Below are 25,033 nucleotides of genomic sequence, written 5' to 3'. Positions count from 1 at the left end.
CCATGTTCCCACAATTAGATAACTGGCCACGCATCTGTTTACAAAGCAGTATCCAAAACAGTGGGTTGCTGTTCTGTTTCCTCAGCTGGGCTGTGTGCTGAAGACTAGAACTGAATCTCTTGCTAAAAGGGAGTTGTTGGTTGTTTTTTTCCTATGGCTTCTTTAATGCAAAACTGTCTTCCCCATCTCGAGCCTTGGGCTTGTAGGTATGAAGCTTGTCTGCTGTCATCTCATAGGCATCCTGTGTCTGCTGCATGTCTGGGACAGGAATAGAAACACCCCTGAGAGCAGCATTCATTGGTGTGATGGTGCTGCTGGGGGCACCAGCCATAGCATCTGGAGAATGCCCACTGTGGGAAGGGCTGGCAACGCTGCTCTGCCTCCCTGAAAGGCCACAAGAGGCTAATCCCAGAGCAGCTGGCACCTCCAGTGGGTTTGGGATGCTCCTGGAGCAGGTGGAACCCCACCCAGCAGCAGTGTGGGGGCCCCGTGGGGCAGTGGCTGCTGGGCAGCAGGGCTTTGGGCCCCACACGTTGCTGGGGTGCACCAGCCCCCTCAGACTGGGGTCCAAAATCTGCCAGCTCTTCACCAGCTCTGTGCTATTGGAAACAAGAGAAGTCAGATGTGAAAATGAATGCTCTTATTCACTGATGTCCCACCTCTTTGCCTCCTGCATTTTACCATTAATTTATCTTCAAAAGCATTTGTGGCTGGTTTTGGCCTTGGAAAGGATGTTGGATAAAGGACTTTTTTTCACTTGCTATCACATAGTGACAGAGCTGAGAGCAGACTTTTTTAGGTGTATTGAGGAGGACAGTTATTCCTGCAGTGTGACCTCCAGGTCTCCAGTAACCTGGGCTGCAATGAGAGTTTAAGCCCTCTCTCTTTCCAGCACTGGGCTGGACTTCTCCCTGCTGGATCAGTCTCTTGCTGACAGCAAGTTCACGGTGTTGGTCCTGCCTGGCTGCCAGAGTCCTACAGAGGAGTTGTCTGGTGGAGTCATCCTGTTCCACTGACCTTCATCTTCAGTCAGTATCTGCTGTGTCTGTCTTGAGGCTTCTGACATGGCCCAGATCCAAGAAACTTGGCTGGGCAGCTCTTCCTCTGAAACTGGGCCTCTGCTACATAAACAACCCCAATGTTTCCATGAAAGTGCTTTCCAGGAAAATGTAGCAGCAGGGATTGGGCGGGTTTGTGTCCCAATGTGGTGTCCCAGACATTAGAAGTGACCCCAAGTGCACAGTCCCTGTACAGGTGACACTGGGACCACTGGATGTGCTGAGGGTCCGTGCCTGGATATGCTCTGTGCTTCCCCCTGCAGTGACGAGGGCAGAGCAGTGTCCTTCTGTCCTTCCCGGCCACGTGTCCCCATGGTGGCGCTGTGTTCTGGTGTATTTTGCCACAGTCTGATGGAAGATTCCTTCTGGCAAACAAACGCCTTGAGCAGACGGTTGGAGACCTGCTCCTCGATGCCACCCTCGTATCCCACAAGCTCAGTGCTGCTCTGGGGCTGTCTTGCTGCTCACTGTTGGGTTATTTTTGGCTGGTGGCTCTTATTTCACAAGGCCACTTCAGGTGAAAGCACTTGCTGGACTCACCCCAAGTAGCTGACACAGTCAGTCTGTCCTGGGAGGCCACAGGAGCTTTCTCAGGAGTGCCTTGGAGCTGAGCACAGCAGAGGCCGAGCTGGTGGCTGCCCTGGAAAGCCTTGCATCCAAAGATTGGCATTTTACTGTTCCTAGGAATTTCATCCTCCAGCTGGTCTGGGGGTTGGACAACTGGCATGACAAGGAGTGGCTGCTTGAATGCAGTAATGCATTCCAAGTCTAAAACTGTTCCCAGGCCAAGTGTGGGGAGATGGCCAAGTGGAGGAATAACTCCAGCCTTGGGCAATCTTTGCAGTTTATCTGGGATTTTCAGAGAAGTGTAGAGATGGGATTTTTCCTGGAGAACTGATGGCACCATTTCCTTGGTGTGTTAGTTCTTGATAGTCAGGTTTTAGAAATCTTGAGCTGGTTCTTTCCAAAACCATTTTGCCCTTGGTTGGGTGAGGAGGTGTCTGCAAGGAGCAGTTTGATTTGTTCCCTCCATCTGTCCTTGCAGGAAGAACTTGCCCTGTGTGCTTTGGAGCTGGAGCTGCCTTGGACTTGGGCTGGGAGCAAGGGAAGGGATGGGCATGGATATGGTTAGAACATCACCAGCCTGCTGATGTGCCTCAAAGGCTGGCACACAGCCCTTGGGCAGGGTTGCAGCTCTGAAGACCTGTAACCAAAGCCCCATAAATTCCTATCTGGAATGTCACTTGGACTGATGTTTTCTGTTAGACTGAGTCCAGCAGATCCCCCATTTTTGCTGTGGCTCCACTGTGCTTCCTGGTTAGGTCACTTCAGAACTGGCAGAGGTGCTTGTTTGGAGCAGGGGTTTGCATTCCTGAGACCCCCCCCAGTGCTCCTTGTGGTGCCTGCCGTTGGTGCAGGTGCCTGAGAACACCTAGAACGTGCTGGGAAGGAGAGCTGAGGTGTGCAGCAAGAGGGAGCATTGTGGATAGGCTTCCTTCAAGGCTGCTCTTGATCTGTTTAGAGCTCCTTGGACTATGGAATAGCTGGGCTGGTGTGTTGTCAGCAAGCTCTGGAGGCCCTTCAGGCTCTGGGAGACCAGTTGAGCACTGTTTCGTGGGAAGGTCCCGTTGCTGTGCTTGAGCAAGGAGTGACTTCTTGCAAAGACTCCTCTGGGTAACTGTCTCTTTCAGGAGCACCTTCAAAACAGTCTGCCTGCATCATTTTCATCACCTTTCTTAAGCCACTCTAAATCACTTGTCACCTGTTCCCTATCCTGACATTCACCCTCTACCATCCAGTGCCGAGCCACTGATCAGGAAAAGCCAAAATGCTTCTCTTCACCCACTGTTTGGTACTTGGTGTTTACAGGTGAAGTCCTGGGAGGAAGCTTTTTGGAATATCCTGCAGAACACCCTGAGATTTCTGAATTTGGTGTGGATGGTTTTTATTTTGTGGCTGGAGTTACACAACTGCTAAGTTGAAAGGAGTGGAGGGAGAGGAGATCACTCATTTGGAAACAGGAATAAATATAAGCAGGGTGGGAAATGAAGCCAAGAAGGCTTTTGGCACATAACTGCCAAGGCAGGAGAATGGTCTGTTCCACAGTGAGCAGGTTCCTGAAAGCAGCAGGGAGTGCTCTGGTGACGTTTAATGCTGTTGCTGGAGGCTGGGCTTTACTGATAACCCTCCTTGGAAGGCCAGGGAGTCATTGTCACATCCTGAATTCCAGACAGCGGGACAGAAGGGACTAGGTCCTGGTGCCATGGGAATAGCATGACTAAGCCAGTGCCTTCAGCTCTGTGGCCTAGAACTGAGTCTGTTCACTGACTGGGTGAACAGAGCTGTGCTCTGGCCTCTCCCTTGTGTCCCTTTCCTAAGTCTCAGATCCTCGGCGTACCTTCATGGCAGGTTCTGCAGGCTGGAGGGGCTGGGTGTGGGCAAACAGGTCCTGCACCCCTGAATCCAGACCTGCTACCCATACTTGTGGCTAAGTGGTGGTCTGGGCTCTGAACTTGAAAGCTTATGGGGACTCTTCAGGCCTGTGAACCAGGAATGTGGTGTTTTGAAGCCTGCAGGAAAAGCAGAGCAAGCTGTAAGATGAAGACTTGGTGGTGGCTGGAAGCTTTGTAGGTCACAGATACTGGAGCCCCAGGAGAAGGCTCTGCATGCATGCCTGGGGTCTGTTGTGCTCTCTGACTTCAGAGCTGGAGTTGCACAATGGCTCTCTTGTCAATGCCTGCTCAGTTCCTGAAATGAGGTATTCCAGAAAGGGCTGGGTTTGCTCTGGATCCCTCCTGCCTTGGGGTATCCATTATTCAGGGACTGCTTGTGATACTTGAAATTCTTAGGTACTCAGAGCTGGGAACTCTTGGCCTCTGAGAGAGCAGTGTGAGCAGTGGCACTGGGGACACATGGCTGTGCTCCTCTGTGTGCCTCTGTCAGCAGGGAGGACAGCTCTGTGCTCTGCAGGCTCCATGGTTAGTTCAGGTGGGAGCCCTGGGCAATCCAAGCAATGAGCACAGCTTTCCAAAGCTTCCTAGCACCCTACCCAAAGGGAATAAAAGGTTGAAATATTTGCTTAATTGCCTGCTCTGAGTCTGAGGACATCGCTTCCTCTCCAGATCAGACCAGACTGTGCTGGAACAGCTGAACCACTGTCAAATTTAATGCTAATGGAGAGGGAGCAACCTGCTACAGTCTTTTCTGTGTTTGTTCATGTGATTTTTTTTTTTAATCTTATGGATAATGCCATGTTAAACAATGAAATAGAATATGGAACAGCTTTCTCTAACATGCAAAGCTTGTCCTGTGCCTCAGCCAACAGAAGTTTCCCAGCAATTTTGACTTTGATTCTTCAGTATTAGCATAATGTTGCCACATCTTGGTTTGTATATACTTAAGGGAGGAAATAGCTTCAACTGAATCTGGCTATTAAAACCTCTTGATGATTGTAGCTTTGAAGATGTAAATCTTGGCTGCTGGCTGCCTGACAGCCACTGTCCAGGTGGAAACAGTGTTGACTAAAGGCTGGAATTTTTTCACTGTGACATGGGTCCAGCCTGATGACATCCCATCTCCCAGGTGCAGAGGCTGTTCAGTGCTGTCTCTCAGCTGCTGACATGAGTGCTTTCCCTGGCCCTGTGGCTACAGGGTGGGGTTTGTTTTCAGCTTGCAAAGAATCCCTCGTCATCTGGGTGTGGGGAGGGTTTTTCATAATGTCCTGGGAAAAGCACCTCTGCTGCTCCTGGTGGCATCACTAAATGCTTGTCCTTGCCTAAAACAGTGGAATATCTTCCCATGAGCAAGGGAGAGTAGCAGATTTCCTGCATCAGGTAGAATTTGGGATAGAGTAACTGAAAACTGTGATAAAAATCCTGATGCTGAACAAAGTGATGGATAAATTAGTTCTTACCTTGAGGGGTAAGTGATGGCAGTGATGATGGCAATTTCTCAGAATTTTAGGTGGGCTGCAGAATTGTTGGTTGCTTGTGTTCTCGGGGATGCAGCAATGCCCTGGGAGCCCCATGTGTGCTGGGGAGCTCAGTGATTGCTGCCATCAGCACAGGCCTGTTCCTGTTATCACGCTGTGTGCTGACAAGCTGCTGGCTGCCATCAGTGTTTTCAGCACCCTCTTGGCCAGCTCTTCTGTGAACAGTGTTTAGTGGCACACTTAAAATGATGGTCACCCCTCCACCCTGCTTCCAGGACTGTCCATAAGTGGGAATGTGGCAATAATGCCTCAGCAGCTGGGTAGTGTTTGCAAAACCTTCCGTGGACCCTGCTGTGGGCTTGGTTGTCCCAAAGCTTTGGGGGTGATGCTGCTGTAGGGGAGCAGCTCCTGTTCCTGGAGCTGTTCAAAAGTCCTGGGCAAAGTGGTTCCTGGTGGGCTGGGGGAGGTCCCTGGACTGAGAGGAGGCGTGTGGGCAGTCACAGTGCTGTCTTGCCATGCTGGACTGGCACACCTTTCTGAGATGGCAGCACTTGGGATATTGCACTTACTGTTGTGCTCAGGGTGCATCTCGCTGCCTGTGCATGGAGAGCTTGAGATGTCTCCTGTGACACGTGAGCAGATGCTTGGGAGTGACTGGATTTGGGGCTTCAGCAATCAGCATAACCTAAAATAGCTTGTTTTCACTGCTGAGCTCTGACACAGATAAGAAGAGATTCGGTTTGCCATGGTTTCCAGCCATTTCTGGCCATATGGATTTTGACTGGCTGTGACTTTGAGGAGGTGTGTTGAGATTCCCTGGATTTCTGCAGTGGCAGGGAAGTGAGTTAAAAGCATCCACATATGCCATCTTCCAAGTGATGTGGCAGTGCATGAAGTGAAGCGATGGTGAAGGGAGAGGATATTTCATGCAGTGCATCATTAGCTGGTGGAACTTACTTCTGCAGGAGATTCTAGAAACTGCTAGCTTGGAGAAAAACTAACAAGACCTCCCTAATTACACTAAACTTGGATGATTAATGCTAATACCCTCAGTGCACTTAGGAGTGGCTGCGGTACTGGGTGCGTGGAGGATTTGCCATCATTCCTTACATGTCTCCTCCCAAAGCATCCCCTCCTCCCTGCAGTTTGCTGCTTTGCAGAGCAGCTGGAAACCATCCCATGTGGAGGAGGGATAGGAGAGCAGCCTGTGACCTGGTGGCACTGGCTAATTCCTGTCTGGTTCATGTTTATGCCCTAATTCCATGTCTCTGCTGGATAACCCTGAGCAAACCTTGCAGAAAGGGCAGCATTAAACAGGGAGAGGGACACAGGGACTGGTCACTGCTGTGGGACAGGAATTGTGTGGTGCCCAGTTCCCTTCCCCTCTCTGCCTGGTATCCATGGTCTGGCATGTCCCATGCCTCTCTCCTAGAGACACTCAGGGCTGTAGAGCCCAAACCAGCCCAGGCACAAAGCTGCAGAGTGCAGTTGGCAGAACAGACCCTGCAGTCCCACAGTGACAGAACTGACATTTTGGGACTGCCACAATGAGTGTTTAAAAGCAAGGAGGGACGGAGCCTGCCTGCAATAAGTGCCACTCCTGAGAAATGCTCTCTGGAATTAAATCTCTACATATCTTCAGTTGTGTTTTCCCTCTCCTGTTGTGCTAACAGGTCCCTCTTGTCTCTGACCTGCTGGCTGATGCTGTTAGAGCTGCCCTGGGCACTCTGTGGTTGTGCTGCTGCACTAACCACCTGTGTGTGTGGTCAAGTCCAGTGGACACTTCCTTGTGCTGCTGCTGAACTTTATTTGCCCTATCTGGATGAGATGCTGCAGGCACAGGACCCTGCAGCAGGCAGATGAAGTGGATGATGCTTCAGTGCATCAGCAGAAAGGATTGCTGCTCTTGTTATGGCAGCACCTTTCAGCACAGCTTGTCTCACTGTCTGAGGAGCTTTTGGCTGATACGTGGTCACTAAGCTGTGATCCATGTGGTTCTGAAGTGGTCCTGGTATCTCCTGGGAGTGGTGGGTGCTGAGCTGCTGGGCTGTGAGGTTCTGTGTGCTCCAGTCTGTCCAGTCCTGCATTCTCCTACCTGCCACTGGCTCCAGGAAGGTCCATTGACCTGTTCCAATGCCAGGAGCTTATGGAAGTGCCTGCTCTGTCTAGAAATGCTCTGTGGCATGGATGGTTCAAAGCTGAGCCCCTTCCTGTTGGCCTGCTGAAGAGGACTACTGAGGCTGCTCTGTGCAGATGTGTAGGCAGGGTGTCTGCAGGGCTTTCTTGCCTTCTGCAGAGGCAGGAAAAGCAGCAGTGTGGGTTCTCCATGTCCCCTAGTCCCATGTTCCAGTGTGTGCACAGAAGGGTTCCAACCCCTTCATCCTGGCATCCCATCACTGCTGCAGCCAGGGACCTGCTCCCTCCCCTGTGCTGCCAGGGCTCAGGCCAGGGTCAGAGCCCTCTGGAGCTGTGAATGAGGAGGAGGAGGAGTCTGTAGCAAACAGGCTGCTGGGTGATGCAGCAAGTCCTGGGTCTCACAACTTGGTGGCTCTTTAGTACTGTGGGACCCCATTTCTGCATCCTCTGCACAAAGGCCAGCAGGGAGGAATGCTGTGGCCTTAAAGACCAGCTGGGCTCCTGTTGCTCAGAGCTTTCTACTACCAAACCTGCCATGAGATCAGAATTCCAGTGGCTCTGTCCCCATGGCCTCTGCTCCGTGCTGTGCTGCAGGGTGCCCGTGTGCAGGCGTCTGCCTGGGGGAGGGAGGGCTGTGCCTGGCCACCAGGACTGAGCTCCAGGCCTGCCTGGGTGGGCTCTCAGCTCCTCTGGCAGCCCTGGCTGTGCTGGAGGAGCCAGGCAGGATCTGGCAGCTGGAGGAGTCACTGGTGACTCTCTTGTGCCCAGCTGGCAGGACAGTGCAGGTGCTGACTGCTGGTGCAGGGTCCTGGGCTGGGTGCACAGCAGGAGTGTGGTGTCGATCAGAGATGCCAGGGCTCCCACTGTCTGTGCTGCTTCACCTCTTCGGTGTGAAACCCCTCAGCCCTCGGTAGTGAGGGTTTTTGAGGGGATCAGCACATCCTGAGGCTCAGCACAGAGCAGAGGAGCGCTGAACTGATGGAGCATCCCTTCAGCCCAGCCCCTCCGTGGAGGAAGTGTGTGCCAGCAATAAATGGGCACTGAGCTGGCAAGGCACCCCATCCCTGGGGATCAGGCACCCCCACCCAGAGATGCAGTTCTGCTCCTCCTGGGACTGGGCTCATGGCTTTTCTCCTCCCAGCTGGTGACTTCTTGAGGCAGAATGGTTGGGCTTGAGGGTCTTGGTGGTTGTTGATGAAGTAACCCCCAGGGCAGGGAGAGGCAGGGAATGCTCCTTTGGGCTGCTGTCCTTTGCTGGCTGGGTTGGAGACTTGTCTGAGCCCCCAGGACAGAAGGGACACTTGCTGGATGTGTGGCTGGAGCAGGGTGGAGCTGCTCACCATGGCTTGAACTCGCTTAAAATCCCCTGACAATCGCTTTGGGGAGGGTGCGGAGAAATCCCAGTGTCTCCTGCAGCACACGCAGCAGCCCCAGTGTCAGCTGCTGCAGCTGGCTGGGGGAGTGCCTGTGGCTGGCGTCCCCTGCAGCATCTGCTGTGTCCCTGCTGACTCTGCAGCAGGCTGTGCTGAAAGAAGGGATGGCCAGATCTGTCAGGAGCCAGCAGTGTGAGGTACCCTATTTTTAACCCCCAGCATTCTTGTGGGGATGTCTTCTGTTGCTTCATGCCTTTTTTAAATTGGTGACCTTCTACAAGTGGCTTTAAAAAAAAAAAAAAAAAGCAACCTGTCTTGTCTTCTCAGTGTAATAGTTCTCAGTGTATCAGTGTTTATTATCATTTCTGTGCTCAGGAATTCTTAATTGGGAGCATCTCCATGATGCTTAAACACTGAAAAATCTGAAGTCCCTCATGTAAAGAGTTTGCAGCCCTCAGCCTTTGCTTCTCTGGTCAAATGTTCCCTCCCAAAGTACAGGGACTGGGTCTGTGATTGGAGCTGGCTGCTGGGGCTCATGCAACCCTGATTGCCCCTGTGGCTGCCCCAGGCATCCCTGGACACCCTGCGTGGTGGCTCTGAGGTGAGCAGGGCTGCAGCTCTTACTGAGGGCATCTCAGTCACAGCTGATCAGAGAGCACAAATGGTTGTGCAGAGCATTTTGTGGTGCATATCTGGATGAGAGCTGTACTGTTAGTCTACAAACATACAGCTGAAATTCAGAGTCTGCTTCTGCATTTGCTTCTAGCTGCAACATTTGAGAGGTGCTCCCTTGAGTTTGAGGTCCTTTTTCTGCAGATGTGCCCAGTTTTTTCGTTCCAGTGATACACAGGAACGTGCTGTACTTGGAGTAGTCAGGCAAGTGCAGGGCAGTCCCTTTTTTCCTGACACCAAGTACCAGATGGACACATGGGTGATAAAATACTGTCCTGCAGCAGGGCCTTGGGGGTGTGCAGGAGTGCTGTGGCCTGGACCTGACCAGGAGCCAGGGGTGACAAACCTCTGCCAGCCGTGGCGTGTGCTCGCTCCGGCAGCGCACCGAGGTGTCTCCCAGCTGGGCAGCAAAGACCGGTGGCGCGGGTCTGTTGGTGCTGGGACTGCCTCTCTGGCTTGGAGGAGGGCATTTGCTTACAGCTAAGAAGTTATTTCTTTGTGTAACAAAATGCCAGACTGCTGAAAGGCAGTGTGCAAGCCCAGTTCCAGCTGTGCCAGGGGGAGCTGCAGCGTGGGGCTGGGTGGAGGCTGCTCCCAGAGGAGACTGTGGGAGCAGGGCTACTCAGGAAGGGCATCTCCCCTCTCTGTGCTTTTCTCACCAGCGAATTGATGCTGTTCAGGGGGAAATAGTCCCTTCCCATGGGTCAGAAAAAGTGTCTGGGGTGTCATTCTGAGTGAGGGCTGCTCATCTTCTGTAGCTGCTGGTGGGAACGGCTGCAGTGGTTGGAGTGACACTCCTGCCTTGGAGAGTCAGGGTGTGACCCCAGCCTGCTGCCCCTCATCTCTCCTCTGTCCCTGCTGCATCCCTCCTGCCCTCTGCTGTGCTCCTGACGCTGCTGGGGTTCCCCTGCAGCCTCTGCCTGCAGTCCCTGTGAGGTGAGGGTGTCCCATGGCAGTGCCCAGGGCCTGGCTCTCTATGCTGGGAACAAGAGGATTATATGGTGGGAGAAGTGACCAGCCTGCAGTGGTCCCCTTGTCCCAGCTGCCATTCCAGCCATGCCCAAGCACTGCTGCTCTGCCTGGGCTGTGCTGGGGCTGAAAGTTGAGGGTGGGGAGAGTTGAATTTCTGCTCTGACCTCCTCCAGAAGTACTCAGGGTGATTTGGGTGTCTGGGCTGGGTTTATGCAGGGCTGTCACAACAGGTGAAAGGGCTCTTCCTGGTGCTGCTGCCTGGGAGGAGCTCCTGGGAAATTCTCTGCCCATTCTCTGTCGTCTGACTCACAAGCACAGCCTGGCTTGTGTGTGGGCTCTGTGACAAGCAGAAGCAGCTGGTGAAGTGTTCATGGTGTTCCTCGGGATCATCTGAGAGTTAAAGGGCTCTGCTGGACTGGGCACTCTTCAGGGCTCCATGGGCACCACCACGGAGGTGGCACATGCTCTGGGGAGCTGCTTGTGCCAGGATGCTGCTGCTGTTGGGGTCACCCTGCAGCTGGGAGTGAGGGCTGGCAGGAGAGCCCACAGCGCTTCCCTGGCTCCCACAGCCCACTTGAGTGTGTCTCTTACTCGCTGTAGTATCAAGGTGAGGTTTTTAGTTTTTCAAAGATCACTGCTACTGAAAGGGAAAGCACTGAGGTAGGAGGTGTTTATAGCATTTCCACAAACTGTGTGTTTGATCAAATGCCGTCACTTGACTGTTTTCTGGGAGTTGTTTTGTTTAATCACTATAAAACTTCCTTTAAATCTCCTCCAGCTCTCTAAAGACAGTCATTCTGTCAGAGCAAGAGGTGGCACGTTTCCATCATGTCTAGATGGAAATGTATGGGAGCCATGTGACTTTTCACATGGGCAGGTAGTGATAGAACAAGCAGAAATTGTTTTAAAGAGGTGAGATTTAGATTAGATATTAGGGAAAAAAACATCCTTGTGAGGGTGGTGAGGCCCTGGCACAGGGTGCTCAGAGAAGCTGTGGCTGCTCCATCCCTGAAAGTGTCCAATGCCAGGCTGGACAGGGCTTGGAGCACCCTGGGATAGTGGAAGGTGTCCCTGCCCATGGCAGGGGTAGAAAAAAGATGAGCTTTAAGGTCCCTCCAACCCAAGCCTCTATGATTTCTGACTTGTATAATTTTCATCTTGACTGACAAAATTTGGGTAGGCTTCTCAGTAGTGCCTCTAACTGGTGCAGGTGTCTTGACCTTCAGTGTGCAGAAGGAATAAAATCAGTTCTGAAGTGATTCTTGTGAACCATAAAATGAATGTGTCCATGTTGTCTTTGGTATGAATTGTCACTGGGGCTCATTTTCACTTGACTCTCTACAAAGAAAACATCCTACAGTTCATTACAGCTCCAACCTTGAAGTGTTCCTCAAGCTGATGAAAATCAGAGGTCAGGTCACTTGGAATGCAGCTGTTCCAGTTCCCTTTGCTGTTGGAAACTGCCTCCCAAAGCAGCTCCTTCCAGCCAGGACACCCTCTGGCAAAGGCCAGCCCAAAGCCCTGCAGCTGGGATCTCCAAGGGGATAATGCCACTGATGCCATTTGCTGCGAGATTATTCTATGGCTGTTTTATTTAAAAGGCAAATGAGCTTGCCTTGTAGGAGAGAGAATTTCAGAGTGTTCTGCTTTCTGTGTGAGGAAATGAGGTCGTTCCTCCAGCCCTTGCCGAGGGGAAAGCGGGGTGTGCATGGAGCAGGACAGGGATAGCAGCCAGCCCTGGTGTTTGAGGGCAGGGGAGTTTGCCTCCACAGCTGACTGGCTGGGGCCTTTGAGGCGATTTAACAAAAATAAGGATGGTTTGAGAGGTCTTTGAAGTTCCTGGAAGGATTGGAAATGTCACCAGGCTGTATTGAATCAGCAATAGCAGCAGAACATGGCACTTGAGGCCAGACACACTTGAGGGCAATTGTGGTGCTTAAATCTGACCCCAAATACCTTGGCTGTGATCCTGGTGGTGCTGCCAGGTACTGAGCAGGTACCAGGCTGGTGGGGGGAGCAGGGCCTGGATTTCACATTCTCTTGTGACTCTACTTTTAGTCTTCCAAGAAGCAAATGCCTCTGGAAGGAGAGGAAGAGGAGCCCAGCATGCCCAGCTGGTTTTGAGGGTCCAGAGGACCCTCCAGTATAAGGCTCTGCAAACAGCTCCCCTGGCCAGGGCTGCATCCGTGGGCATTGCCCAAGCCCTGAGGGCAGGTGCAAGGTGCTAATTTGGAAACATGTTGCTTTCTAAAAATAATTACAGGAGAAAGATTATAAACAAACAACCTCCTCCCCAAAATCAATCATCCACAGCATGCTGTGAATTCCAACTGCTTGCTGAAATAAGACTTAGAAGATCCTGTGAGCAGGAAGAGCCTAGTGCTGCAAAACTGGAAGCTTAAGCATGACTTCCATGTTCTGCTGTTGTTCCACACCTTTTTGGAGCAGGGATGATGTTCCCAAGCAAACTGAGCTGATGGTCCTGCTCCAGTGCCCACAGGAATTGTAGTTATACATTGCAGCACAAGCTGATTTTAAAATGTAAAAGGCTGTGACCTCAGCAAATCCAGAGCAGATCATGCCTGCTGAGCTGCAGCCCTTTGGAGGGGTAAGTCAGCAACTGGAACGCTCCTGACAGGTGGGATTGGCCTCAGAGCCAGGAGGGAATGCTGCCTGCTTCTCCTGTGGAAACACTGGGATGTTCTTGTCTTCCTCAAGGTTTGTCTCCTCCGCAGATGCAGGAAGCACTGACCCTTAGTTCAGTGTTGTGCTGAGGGCCAAGGACAGACTCTTCTGGATGGGCTTGCTCTGACTTTGGTGTTTGAAGCCCATTCTAAGAAGGTGTAGTTTCTGAGATTGCTGGGCAGTCAGAAGTCCTGTTTTATGTTTGCAGAGGGCTTCAGTGGAGTTAATTTGCAGTTGCACTAACTAATGCATCCCCAGTTGATCAAAGCTCCTGATCCTTTTGTGTTTGTCACTTACAATGTTTCTTAGAGCCTTAGATTTCCTTTTGTGGCTCAGGCAGTGAACCCTTTGAGCACAGATACATGAACAGGGGTGTGTTTTGTTGGTCCTGGGTCTTACCCTTCCAGCAAAGCCTGTGCTGCCCCTCAGCCAAGGGATCCCAGGAACGTGCCAGGGGGATGCTGTGGTTTCCCCCTTTAGCAGAGCAGCACAAACAGTATCTGTGCTGTCTGTTGGTAGGTGGACAATGACTTTGGGTCTGGCTTACTGGCCCTGGATGCCACTGATCTGCCCCAGAAGCTCTGTGCTGCTGTGCCCTCCCCTTGTTCTGCCTGGCCAGGCTGTTCTATGTCAAATAGTCATCAGTGTCCTTTCCCCAGTCCCAGCCCTGGCAGTGCCCACTGGGCTCATGGTGGCCATGCCAGCTGAGCCACCAAGGGCTGTGGCCAGTCCAGCTCCAAGCAGGACAGTGTCGCAGGGGCTGTGGGTAGCAGGGCACCCTGGGTACTGTCCCTGGAGAAGAACAGGGGCCATGTGGAGGGATTGAACTGAAGGGACATGTGGCATGCTTTCACAACTCTGCCAGGTGGGGTGGCCCTGGCTTGCCCTGGCCAGTGGCCGCTGTAGCCCTGGTTCGGTAGCAGGGGTAACCTGTTGTTTTGGGGTGTAGGCAGAGCTGATCCCGGGGTGCCTCTGCCATGGCTCTGGCCAGGCTGCTCCTACACTGCTCCATTGAGATGGGCTGTGTGAGTCAGGCCATGAGACTGGGCCATGGAATTGCTGTTAGAAGGGATGCTCCACATCAGGCAGCTCTGGCAGGGGGACTGTGATCACCCCTCACCCGTGTGAGGCAGAGGGTGATGGGTCCTGCCATCAGGATACTGCTCAGTTTGTGCTGGACTTGGTGTAGTGGCTTGAAGGAACTGGGATGCATTAGGTGCTTTCTGAGCTCCTGTGCAGATCCAGGCTGGAGGCAGCTGGGTTGGCAGCCCTGCACAAGCCTCTCACTTCTCCTCTGCCAGCAGCACCATTCTGGTGCTGCTCAGCATCTCTGGGCACAGAAACACTGCTGGAAACACAGATCGCCTCCTCTGTAATTCCTCCCTTTTAGTTCCTCCTTTGAAGTGGACCTTCAGGTCTTAATATGGTAAATAGTGGGATGTGTAAGTGCAGGCATGTCCACATACTGTCCGTGAGGCTCCTGGGGCAGCTCTGGTTGCCCCGCAGGGAATGTGGCTCCCAGGGATGATCGGAACTGGCTCTGGCTCCGCTGGAAATGGTGAGGCAGGTGTGGTGTGGGGAGTAACTGCAGATCTCTGGGACTAAGGCAAGGGCTGGGGTGCATTATGGGGTGCAGGGGAAAAGCAGTTTGGGATTGCACAGGACTTACTGGGAGGAACCAGAGGTAGGATAAGAAAGGGAGTCTGGTGGCTTGGGGAGGACCGAGAGTGCAGGGTTGGGAGGGGAAAGGGGGTCAGGTGTGTGTAGGAGGTGGCTGCTCAGTGTGTTTGGCTGTGCCCTGCCCAATGCAACCTGTCCTGGATGCACAGCAGCTGGAGTGGGACTGTGGCCTCAGGGACTTGTATATCCTGGGCAGACTGAGGGCCTAAACATGGCTGTTGCAGCATCCACATGGATTTTACTTGTATTTTACGTGTATTTTCACTGGTGGACTTCCATCCTGTCTAGCCAGAGACAGGAGCAGGTTGGCGGTGGCTGCTGTCCTGCTTCGTGTGGCCAGCCACGTGTCTGTCCCTGCAGGTGGGATGTGTGTGTTCTGTGTCTGCTGGGCACACGTCTCCAGCCTTACTGCCACTTGCATCTGGGGCCACGGAGTGGCAGCCGCACCACTCTTGGGCTGTTGCACCCAGACAATGTCTTCTGGCGTGGAGCAGCTGGGCTTGCCAGGGGCTTCAAATGTGTGTTCCTGCCATCAACATCTAACAAATTTTATGGCTTCTTTCCATTTTTATAGGAAAAACCATCACCCTGATCCAGACTTTGAAACTCGTCAACTGATGGGACAAAGAGCTGAGACACTTGGCTGTACTAGGACACTAAAACATAGGGTTTAGCCAAAGAATATTTCCCTACTGTGGAGGCTTACACCTGCCAAACCCTGTAGCATTCTCGGGAGGCTTTTCTATCCCTCTTCTTCATTTCCACATTTCCACACATCATGGTATTCCTTTTGACTTCTTTTGCAAGCTAGCTCTGGCTCTGCCTTTGCTTCCCCTATGCTTTGGTGTGGGTCCCCGGCGTGAGCTGCTGCCTGTGGGCTGGTTCTGCACCTCTGCCTCCAGCTGTTGCTTGGAGGCTCCTCTTGGATGTCGTGACTGACCTGCTTTTTCTCTCTCTTCCACTGTATCTCTTTCCCTCCAACCTGTCTCCTGCGTTCTCCGTTCTCCCGCTCCGTCCCTGCAGGTTCATCATGCCTAGTGGCATATAAAAAGACGCCACCTCCTGTCCCACCTCGGACCACGTCCAAGCCGTTCATCTCTGTCACTGTGCAGAGCAGCACTGAGTCAGCCCAGGACACCTACCTGGACAGCCAGGACCACAAGAGTGAGGTCACCAGCCAGTCGGGGCTCAGCAATTCCTCAGACAGCTTGGACAGCACCAGGACACCCAGCGTCACCAGGGGCAGCGTTGTGACTCCGGCCAGAGACACTCCAGAGTTACCTCAGAAAAATGCAACTTTGAAAAGTGACAAAGGGACTCTGACTAACGAAGAGCCTAAAGTGGAGAATATCCCCAAAAGAAAGCTATCATCTATAGGAATACAAGTATGGAATAGTTTGTTCTCCTTCGTCCCAAGGAATGTCGTGGTCCCATCCATTTAGCATGTGCCTTTTCTGTGACCAGGTGTGCATCTGAGCTCACTTAGAATAGTAAGGGACACTCACTGCCTTGCCTGTGTTCCCAGGGTGAGATACAGCAGCACTTTCCCTTAACAGCCCAGAAAGGACTAAGCTCTTTTAGTATAAATTTAAAATGTTTTCTAGAGCAGAGGGGCTGTGTTAGCTGGGTGAGTCCCTCTGAAGTGGCCTTTTGCGGCTGGTCTGCCTGTGCCCTGTACTCTGTGTTGCTTCCAGTCAGTCTGCTTCTTGTCCATCATGGTTGTAGGGACAATTCTCCCCTGAGAGGCGGGCCCTTCTGCTTGATGTCCTTGTGGGAAGGGCTGCTGCAGTGCCAAATGGTCCCAGGGCTGCAGGCAGGAGGGTGCAATTCCTTGCTACCTCGTGTTCCCAGCAGGCTGGTGCTTCCCTTGCTGGAAGCATTTAACTGTGGCAATAGATGGAAATGAGCTGTGGATAACACAGTGAAATGAGAACCCAGTGAGTAGTATAAATCCCTGCTTTAGTTAGCAAAATGCATCCTCTGGGGCTGTGCCCTCCTCTGGGACAGATTTCTCAGTCACAGGTGAGCTCTGGTTCTGTCCCAGGTGCAGGGGAACTTGGGCAGTTCCAAGTGCAGGATCTGAGCTTTGAGCTGCTCTGTGTGTGCCGAACAAGTTCTCCATCAGCTTTAAAGCAAGGCCAGATCAGTACAGGTGACAGTGAAGGGCTCTCAGCAAGGCTGGTGGGACAGAACACCTGAAAGGGTAGTGACGGTAGAGAAAACACACTGGAGAGGCTGACAGCCTTCCACTGCTTTTCCTTTTCTGAGCTGCTTCTTAAGTCACCTGGATTTCTTTCCTAAAACCTTCTAACCCTCTTATCCAGAGCCATGGAGGGTGTCAATCCCTGGGGGAGAGGCTTTGTTGTCAGTCTCAATCACCTTGCTGTCCTCCCTTGGATGCCATGGTCTCTGACTGGCTGGGATGCCACAGACACAGGGGACACAGCCCCAGCTCTGCAGAGCCCAAGGCTCCTGGCACAGGTGGTGGCAGCAGCCTGGCAGGACACAGCCCCGCTCCTGAGGTGGGAGCAGAGCTGAGCAGTAGCCTCGTGCCTGTCCTTAGCCAGCCCTCCCGTGTGGTGTCAGCATGCTCTGTGTGTGCACACTTCTGGTCTACTAAGGTGGATTCCAGCCACAAGTTCTTGTGTCTGTTTTTGTCTGTATTTTTTTTTTTTTTTTGTTCAATAAGGTTGACTGCCTTCAGCCAGTGGCAAAAGAGGAGCCTCCTCCACCAGCCACCAAATTCCAGTCCATCGGGGTACAGGTAGAGGACGAGTGGCGGTAAGTGAGACACAACTTGTGCAGTTTCCTTTTATTTTAAATTGTGCCTCCCCCACTTGTGCTTCCCTGCTTTGTGCCAGTGAGTGGTGTTGAATGGGGCCCACAGAGAGCTCTTCCTCCACAGTGCACACCCGCTGCAAAAAGCATTTGTTTTCTAACAGCCAAATCAATGGGAGCTTTAAATTAAAGCAAAAATTAAAAAATTCCAAGCTGTAATTATAGTCATGCGTCAGCCCTCTCGTTTGAACGGCCGGCTGCAGTAAGCAGGCAACCTTGTAATTGTGTGTGTCTGAGTGCATGGTGTCTGTGTGTGAGGAGAGCAGGGAGGGGCTCTGCTATGGCCATGGATTTTGCTGCCACTGTGGGAGGCTGGCCAGGCTGAGCCCTGCTATTGAACCATGGCTTTTGATCCCTGCAGAAACAGCCACTCTCGCAGCATGTCCTCCAAACAGGACACAGACTCTGACACACAGGAGCCCAATAACTCCAGCTGTAAATCATCTGAGAGAAGCCTCGCTGAGTGCCCCCAGCACAACAACTCTGTTGGTGTTGATGCCTCCACTAGGCAACCAGCCAAGCCCTCACAGATTAAGAGAAACCTCTCCTATGGAGAAAACAACGACCCGGCCCTGGAGCCATCTTCTCTCCCTCCTCCTGACCCCTGGCTCGAGAGCTCCTCCACGTCACCTTCGGAGCCGGCGCAGGCGGGGCCCTGCCGGCGGGACGGCTTCTGGTTCCTGAAGCTGCTGCAGGCAGAGACCGAGCGCCTGGAGGGCTGGTGCCGCCAGATGGACCAGGAGACCAAAGAGAACAATCTCTCTGAGGAAGGTGGGTTTGGGCAGCAGCCCAGCAGCTTCTCCCTCAAGAAGGAGTTGGAGCTGAGTATTGGATCAGTTCAGTTGTGGCTGCCCCGTCCCTGGAAGTGTCCGAGGTCAGGTTGGACAGGGCTTGGAGCAGCCTGGTCTGGTGAAAGGTGTCCCTGCCCATGGAATGAGATGGGCTCTAAGGTCCCTTCCCTCCCAAACCATTCTGGGGTTCTGTGAAATTGCTGACAGCCCACAGAGCCAGAGCATGGAGATGAGGATGAGATAAGGACTGCTTTTTCCTTGGAAAGGGTGATGTAGCTTCCTGTAGCAAATGGAGTACAAGTAATGATGTGATGCAGCATGAAAGATGTACAGGGCATGGTGTGGCTTCTGACCACTCAAAACTGCTAAAAGCTTAAATGAATTTAATCTTAAAAAAGGTCAAATGGAAAAAGCTTTCAGGGAGGCTGTGGGATCTCTCCCTGCCTCACCCATTACTCTCAAACAGGCAGGGGAGACCTTAGCTAGCAGTGGGGCAGAAGGAACACAACTTTGGAGCTTGTTTGCTCATTTCAGTTGATCAGCTAATCTTTATAGCAAAGAAGAGGTTTCTTCACATGGGAAAGCCTCACTGAATTTGTGCTGGGTACACCAAAAGCATGGAACAGAGAGCATGAGGCCAGTTGATTTTATGGGGTTCAGTCCCAGCTGGGCTTGTTCCTCTATTTTCAAATGCTTTGGCAAAAGTTGGGCTTTTTGCAGTGGGAATTATGCCTCTGGTGCATACAGAGTGACAGGAGTGGGTGTCGAGGCTGCAGAGGCAGGATCTTTGTGTAGAGCTTGGCTTTGATGTTTTTAAAACCTGAGAAAGGTGAAACAAAGGTGAGGCTCAGTTTTAGCTCACTGTCACTGCTGGGTCTCCAGAGCTAATCCCTAATCTGATTCTCTGAGGTGCTGCCTGGCAGGGAATCTCCCTGCCTCGGGCTGGCCTGCCTTGACCTCTAGCAAGGAAAGACAGCAAGACCTGCATGGCATTGTTCTGTGTGCCAGGAGCAGGCTGCTTGGTTGGGTAACCACAGCCTTGGTGGGTGGGAGAGCCCAGGGGGTGCTCATCCAGCCAGGATCTCCTGGGCAGGCTCAGTGGCAGCACTCAGTGGTCCCTGCTGGTGATGCAGCTTGCAGGCATGTGGGGCTCTGAACCTGCCTGTGGGAGGGAAAAGCCCAGACTGTATTTCCTCTAATGAGTAGAGAAACATGTCCATGCCCAGAGGCTGTGTGGAAAATCCATTAAGAGCAGCATAAAGTCCTGGGTGTTAAAAGCCCTGGCCTGGGTGTTAATCCCTGCTGGTAGAGGGAGGCTGCAGAGTGGTCCCTGTGTCACCTTTCCCCTGGGCAGGGCTGGGAGAGTAGACTGGGATCTCTAAGCAGGTGCCAGCAGACTTCGCTGAGGTGGTGCTGGTGACTTCTCTGAGGGGCTGAGGGCAGTTAGAGGAGCTCTCTGCCACCTTGGATATTGTCATGTCCTCAGCCAGGTCTGTGTTTGGCCTGCAAGAAGGAGCAATGGCAGACAAATGTAGTTTCAAAACATCTTGTTCATGAGAGCAGTTGGTGCCTTGAGGCTCTCAGAAATTCATTTTCTGATCACTCCAGTGTTTCTTTGCACCAGAAATGCTGGGGCTCATTGCTACAATTAATAGTCTGTTCAATTCAGGTGGTGATTTTTATTTTTTTTTCTTTTTCTTTTTTTTTATTTTTTTTTTTTTTTTTGGTTGTTGTTGTTGTTTTTTGGTTTGGTTTGGGGTGTTTTTTTGTTTTGTTGTGTTGTTTGGGGGTTTTTTTTGTCTCCCACAGTCTTAGGAAAAGTCCTGAGTGCAGTGGGCAGTGCACAGTTACTAATGTCACAGAAGTTCCAGCAATTCCACGGCCTCTGTGAGCAAAACTTGGTGAGTCTGGATCTCTTTTTCCTGGTTTCTGAGAGGATGCCTCTCTTTGAACAGGACTACAAGGACTTGGTCAGTGTTAACAGGCTGCAGTCCCTGTGAAAACAAAGCCACAGCCTGCAGTGCCAGCTGGGGGAAGGCTGGGTTAGCACAGAGGTGCCTCCTGCTTCTGAAGGGCTTTTTGAGGCAAACGCCTGAGGATGGGCTGCATAGGGGGGACTCTTTGAAAAGTCTGCTCTGGACAACACACATTCCCTTTGCCTGTGTGGCTGGTGACACTGTCCCCAGGTCACTGGAATTGATCTCTGAAAGGGAATGCAGGGCTTTGCCCTTGCTCACAGCTGACCTGGCTAATGGGGATTGATGGAATCTGTGGTTTAGCTTTCCCCTCAAGCTTTATGGTAATATGGATTTTGCAAACTTCCTCAGAGGTGAGTTCCCCTTTAGATGTAAAATAATCTTGGAGAGACTTAAGGAGCAGGAGGGGGTAAAGTGCTGATCCCACCTGAGCAGCAGCACCAGCAGAGCTTTGTGTGAGCTGCTCAGATCTGATCCCATGCTTTCCAGGGTCTGTGGTGGTGGTTCAGCTGTCCAGGAACTGGGAAGATCCTATTCTTGAAAGAAACTTAAGCTACTTAAAATTTTTCAACCCAGCCTGAGAAGTACTGATGCTTTCAGGTTGTTTTGGGCAGAAATGTAGCAAAATAATTTTGCTCATGAAATCTCAGTTTGGCTCCTTGGGCTGCTGCACATCCAGGCATCAGAGCTGGGTATCCATTTCCATTCTTTCCCCCGCTGAAATGGGGGTCTCTGTGTAAGAAACCAGTGTTGTCACTTTGACTGCCATGGTGGGCACTGCTGTTGGAGGTTCCTGCTGTGGGGTTAGTGCCAGCACTGAGTGTCTGGTTCAGGATTACTCTGCTGTAAGGAGGAGTGCAGTCAGGACCTGCTTCCTGAGCTTGGCAGAAATTATTTGGGCTGTAAATGATGGCTTTGTGTGTCCATGCTCAGGGCTGGTGTCTCCTGTGGGTTCTCACTGGGTTTGGTTGCAGGTAGACATAAAAGGGGTGAAGGTGCTGTGCCCACTGCTCTGCTGGTGAATTCTGAATTGGTGTTTTTAATGCCTTTCCCCTTTTAGAACCCTAATGCCAATCCCAGACCCACAGCCCAGGACTTGGCTGGATTTTGGGATCTCCTCCAGCTGTCCATTGAAGACATCAGCATGAAGTTTGACGAGCTGTACCACCTCAAAGCTAATAGCTGGCAACTGGCAGAAACACCAGAGAGAAAGGTGAGTGAGGGGCACTGGGGAGTGGCCACAGCACCTTGTACACATTTGAGGTACCTGAGGTCTGCTTTTGTCTGCAAACATGCTCCCAAGGGCTTTTGCCATTCTGCACTTGTCATCTCACAGCCTTGCAAGGCACCAAGGCCATTTCTCTTTGAGTAATAGTGGGAACAGTTTTGTACAAGGGGAAAAGGTGTTGGATGGAGAGAGCCCAAAGTGGTGAGCAGTGATGCAGGGGCCTCAAGTGTTTCTAGCACTGTGTAGATGGATTTAACTATCCCTTGTGCCCAAGTCATGTGAGGAACAACTTGAACCTTTGGAAAACGCAGGAGAAGTGGGGTCCTGGCTCTGCCAGTAAGGGTAGGGAGGACTGTGGCTCAGGACACGGTGGCTTATTAAAATTTTGCAGTTCCACATCAAGTTGTCTTCGTGCTGCCTGTACTGTGCTCTGAGCTACAGCTGAACCAGACAAGCTCTGAACTCCAGGCCACTCCAAAATAACCCTGTACCATGGAAGCTGCATGGAGGGGAGGGTTAGGCTGGATAACAGGAAAAGGTTCTCCCCCCAGAGGGTGCTGGGCAGTGCCCAGGCTCCCCAGGGAATGGGCACGGCCCCAAGGTTGCCAGAGCTCCAAGAGTGTTTGGACACTGCTCTCAGGCACAGGGTGTCCTGCAGGTGTCCGTGCAGGGGTTGGACTTGATGGTCCTGGTTGTGGATCATCAGCCCCTGGATTGTGGACTTCCATCCCAGGAAATGTCCAAGGCCAGGTTGGACAGGGTCTAGTGGAAGGCATCCCTGCCATGGCAGGGGGTGGAACTGGATGATCTTCCAACCCTGACCATTCTGTGATTCCATGATTGTTGTGGGTCCCTTCCCATTCAGGACATTCTGTCATTCCATGAAATGCAAAAAGGCTCCTTGTAGAAACAGGGGCAGTTGATTTTGAGGGGTGTCTGGCTGCAGAGCTGCTCTCCCAGATACCATCCCAGTCCCTCCGGCAAGGCCCCCCCAGGGCCAAGCGGGCGCCCAGCTGCACACATTTGTATCAGGTCTGGGTTTTTCCTTACTGTCTCCCTAAAGGAAGAGAAGAAACCACCCCCTCCAGTGCCAAAGAAGCCGGCCAAGTCCAAATCGCAGCTGAGCCGGGACAAAGGCTCCGACTCGGACAAGCAGCGGCAGGAGGCGCGGAAGCGGCTGATGGCGGCCAAGCGTGCGGCCTCCGTGCGGCAGAACTCGGCCACCGAGAGCGCCGACAGCATCGAGATCTACGTCCCCGAGGCCCAGACCCGCCTCTGAGCCCAGCCACGGCCAGCCCGTGGCTTTTATAAGTCATTAAATGGGAAAAAAAAGGTTCTCTCGAAACTAGTGTGATTTATTCAGTCTAGAGACAATGAGCCATCCTTGAAAAGGGCTCCTGAGTTGGCTTTTTTCTCTCTCAGCTTTAAGTAATGAAGATTTTAACAAAAAATACAAACAAAAAAAATTTTAAAAAAAGAAAAATGCCCTTCGTTTTCTCCCCAGCTGTGGTGTTGCTGAATGGACTGGACAGACTCCTGGGAACTCCAGCCCCTCGACTTGGAACTTCAGTCTTTTTACTTGTTCTATCTCATGAGAATTATTAGCTTGTTTACAAGAAGAGGACAAGAAAACACAAAGCCTTGAGCACTTGCCATGCTGTGTTCTTCCTCCTCCTCAGATCTGTTCTGCCCTTCTCATCCTTTATTTTTCCCTCCTCCTGCTCCCGTTCTCCCACCCTTTGCATGGTTTCAGTTCCCGTGCCTGGACCCCCCTGTCCCCGCAGAGAACACCTACGGTGTGTCATTCCTGCTGCCCTCTCCAGCCAACAGCCTGGTGGGCTTTGTGTTCTTGGGGTGGGGATGCTGGGGCGGGGGAGGACAGGCACAGCGGGCCCTGTCCTCAGTTTGTTGGAGGGAGAGGATGCCAGGGCTGTGGAATGTGGGCTTGAAATGCAGCCCAGAAGCAAAATGTGCAATAAACCTGGCGCAAGGGAGCCCGAGAGCCGGAGCCCGCTCCGGGCACAGGAGCTGAAGGAGCACAGAGCACGAGCCACATCTCTATGGTTTCCTTCCTCTTCCCATTCCCACCCCGTTGTCCTTGGCTGGCTGGTGGAGAGAGGAGCTGCTGCAGCAGGGGCTGTGGGGTCAGCGCGTCCAGGAGGAGACAGGAGGGTGTACATATGCACATATACACTTAGTAGTACCTGTATAGTAATTCCTACACACGGATCCTGCCCACGCCGCCGCGGGGGTGGGCAGATGTATAGCATATATTTTTACATGTACTATATCTAGATGTGTGTCCAAGTGTGTGTAAAAATATATACCCTGTGTGTAAGCAGATGACTATTTTTTCCTTATCTCCCTGCTCTCTGGGTAGAGGAAGGATTGCTAAATATTTTTTAGCCCATTTTTTCTTCCCCTTCGTAGGTCTCCTTTCCGGTCTGGCTCCTCGGAGCCAGAGCTGCCACCCCCTGATTCTTTGCCACCCTCTCACACAGAAGGTTTTTGTCCCATCCTGAGGGATCTTGCTGGGGATTTTTTTTTTTTTTCCTCTTCACACTTTTGAACAAGTTGGGAGATTGTGTGCTACTGTCATGGGGGTGGAGGTGGAATCCCACTGGTTTCGGTGAGAGTGTTGGTGATCCAGAAGGCAAAAAATAAATAAAAGTGAAATCCTGAACAACGCCTGCTGCCCATGGTGTGCTGTCTGGGGCTGCCCATGAACGCTGCTCTGAGGTCTCTGCTCCCAGCCATAGAATTCCCAAAGCTTGGCTGTGCTGGGATTCAAATTGGGCTGGAGCTGGGGGTCAGACTCTGCTCCCAGGGGACAAGTGGAAGCAGCCTCATGTTGCTCCAGGGGAGGTTAACACTGGATATTGGGGGAAAGTCCTTAATGGAAAATGTGGTCCGGGCTGCCCACGGCAGGGGGAGAGCCCCCAGCCCTGGAGGTGTTGGAAAGGTCTGTGCAGGTGGCACCTGCGGGTGCGTGGGCACGGCAGGGTTTGGCAGCAGGTGAGATTCCTCTCGGAGGCCTTTCCCAAACCTAAAGATTCCATGGGGGCAGAGGCTTTGTTGGGTTGCACTGTTGGGTTTCGGAGCGGATGCAGCTTTGGGGATCACTGGCAGAGAAAGGGGGAACACCAAGGAGATGTGGGGGTTAATTTATTTATTTAACATTTACTCTTCCCTACTGCTGCTCATGGAGTGGTCAAGCTATCCTTGCTGCCCTGGGCTGGGCTTGCTCATAATATTTATGTTCTTATATAATATGGATTTGTATATATATATATGCATCTATTTCAACATGTAAGTGAATTTATAAAGCTGTAAAAATTAATTTTAATATGGTTTTGTATCTTAAAATTAATATTTTAAATTCCCCTACATGTATTAAAATGCATATACAAATACAGAGGTAGAGTTACGTACTTCTGTATGCATCTACAAGTAAATATGTGTAACACATGTACAAAAATGTGTTACACGTATTTAGACACACCTTTTATAAATCTGAGAATTGTTTGTTGCAGGTGCTTAACACCCTTCTGTAATTTCATGCCCACTCCTTGTATCCACCTGTTCTGAGCCCAAAGGACAGGGGCAGCCAATCACAGGGCTGCCTGAGATCACGTGGGGATGGTGGTGTCACGAGATGGCTGCCTGCCAATCACAGCGCGGCGTGACGTTTAA

At 51.9% G+C, this 25,033-nt stretch overlaps 1 protein-coding gene across 6 annotated transcripts in view; it reads left to right on the top strand.

The window, feature by feature from the left end:
- The window catches only part of DLGAP4 (DLG associated protein 4), a 61,612-nt gene extending 37,589 nt beyond the window's left edge, over positions 1-24,023 (top strand). For all 6 annotated transcript variants that reach the window (XM_041398211.1, XM_041398210.1, XM_041398208.1 and 3 more), the window contains 6 exons: positions 15,531-15,892; positions 17,197-17,288; positions 17,707-18,116; positions 19,946-20,037; positions 21,173-21,325; positions 22,404-24,023. In XM_041398211.1, the coding sequence (XP_041254145.1) occupies positions 15,531-15,892; positions 17,197-17,288; positions 17,707-18,116; positions 19,946-20,037; positions 21,173-21,325; positions 22,404-22,619 (1,325 nt within the window). In that variant the 3' untranslated portion in view covers positions 22,620-24,023. The remainder of the gene's footprint in view (positions 1-15,530; positions 15,893-17,196; positions 17,289-17,706; positions 18,117-19,945; positions 20,038-21,172; positions 21,326-22,403) is intronic.
- The last annotated feature ends 1,010 nt before the right edge of the window (positions 24,024-25,033 follow it).

Source organism: Onychostruthus taczanowskii, unplaced genomic scaffold, assembly GCF_017590055.1.
Source record: "Onychostruthus taczanowskii isolate IOZ18803 unplaced genomic scaffold, ASM1759005v1 scaffold142, whole genome shotgun sequence".
NCBI lineage: Eukaryota > Metazoa > Chordata > Aves > Passeriformes > Passeridae > Onychostruthus > Onychostruthus taczanowskii.
Note: the sequence above shows the minus strand (reverse complement) of the source record. Positions and strands in the feature narration are given on the sequence as shown.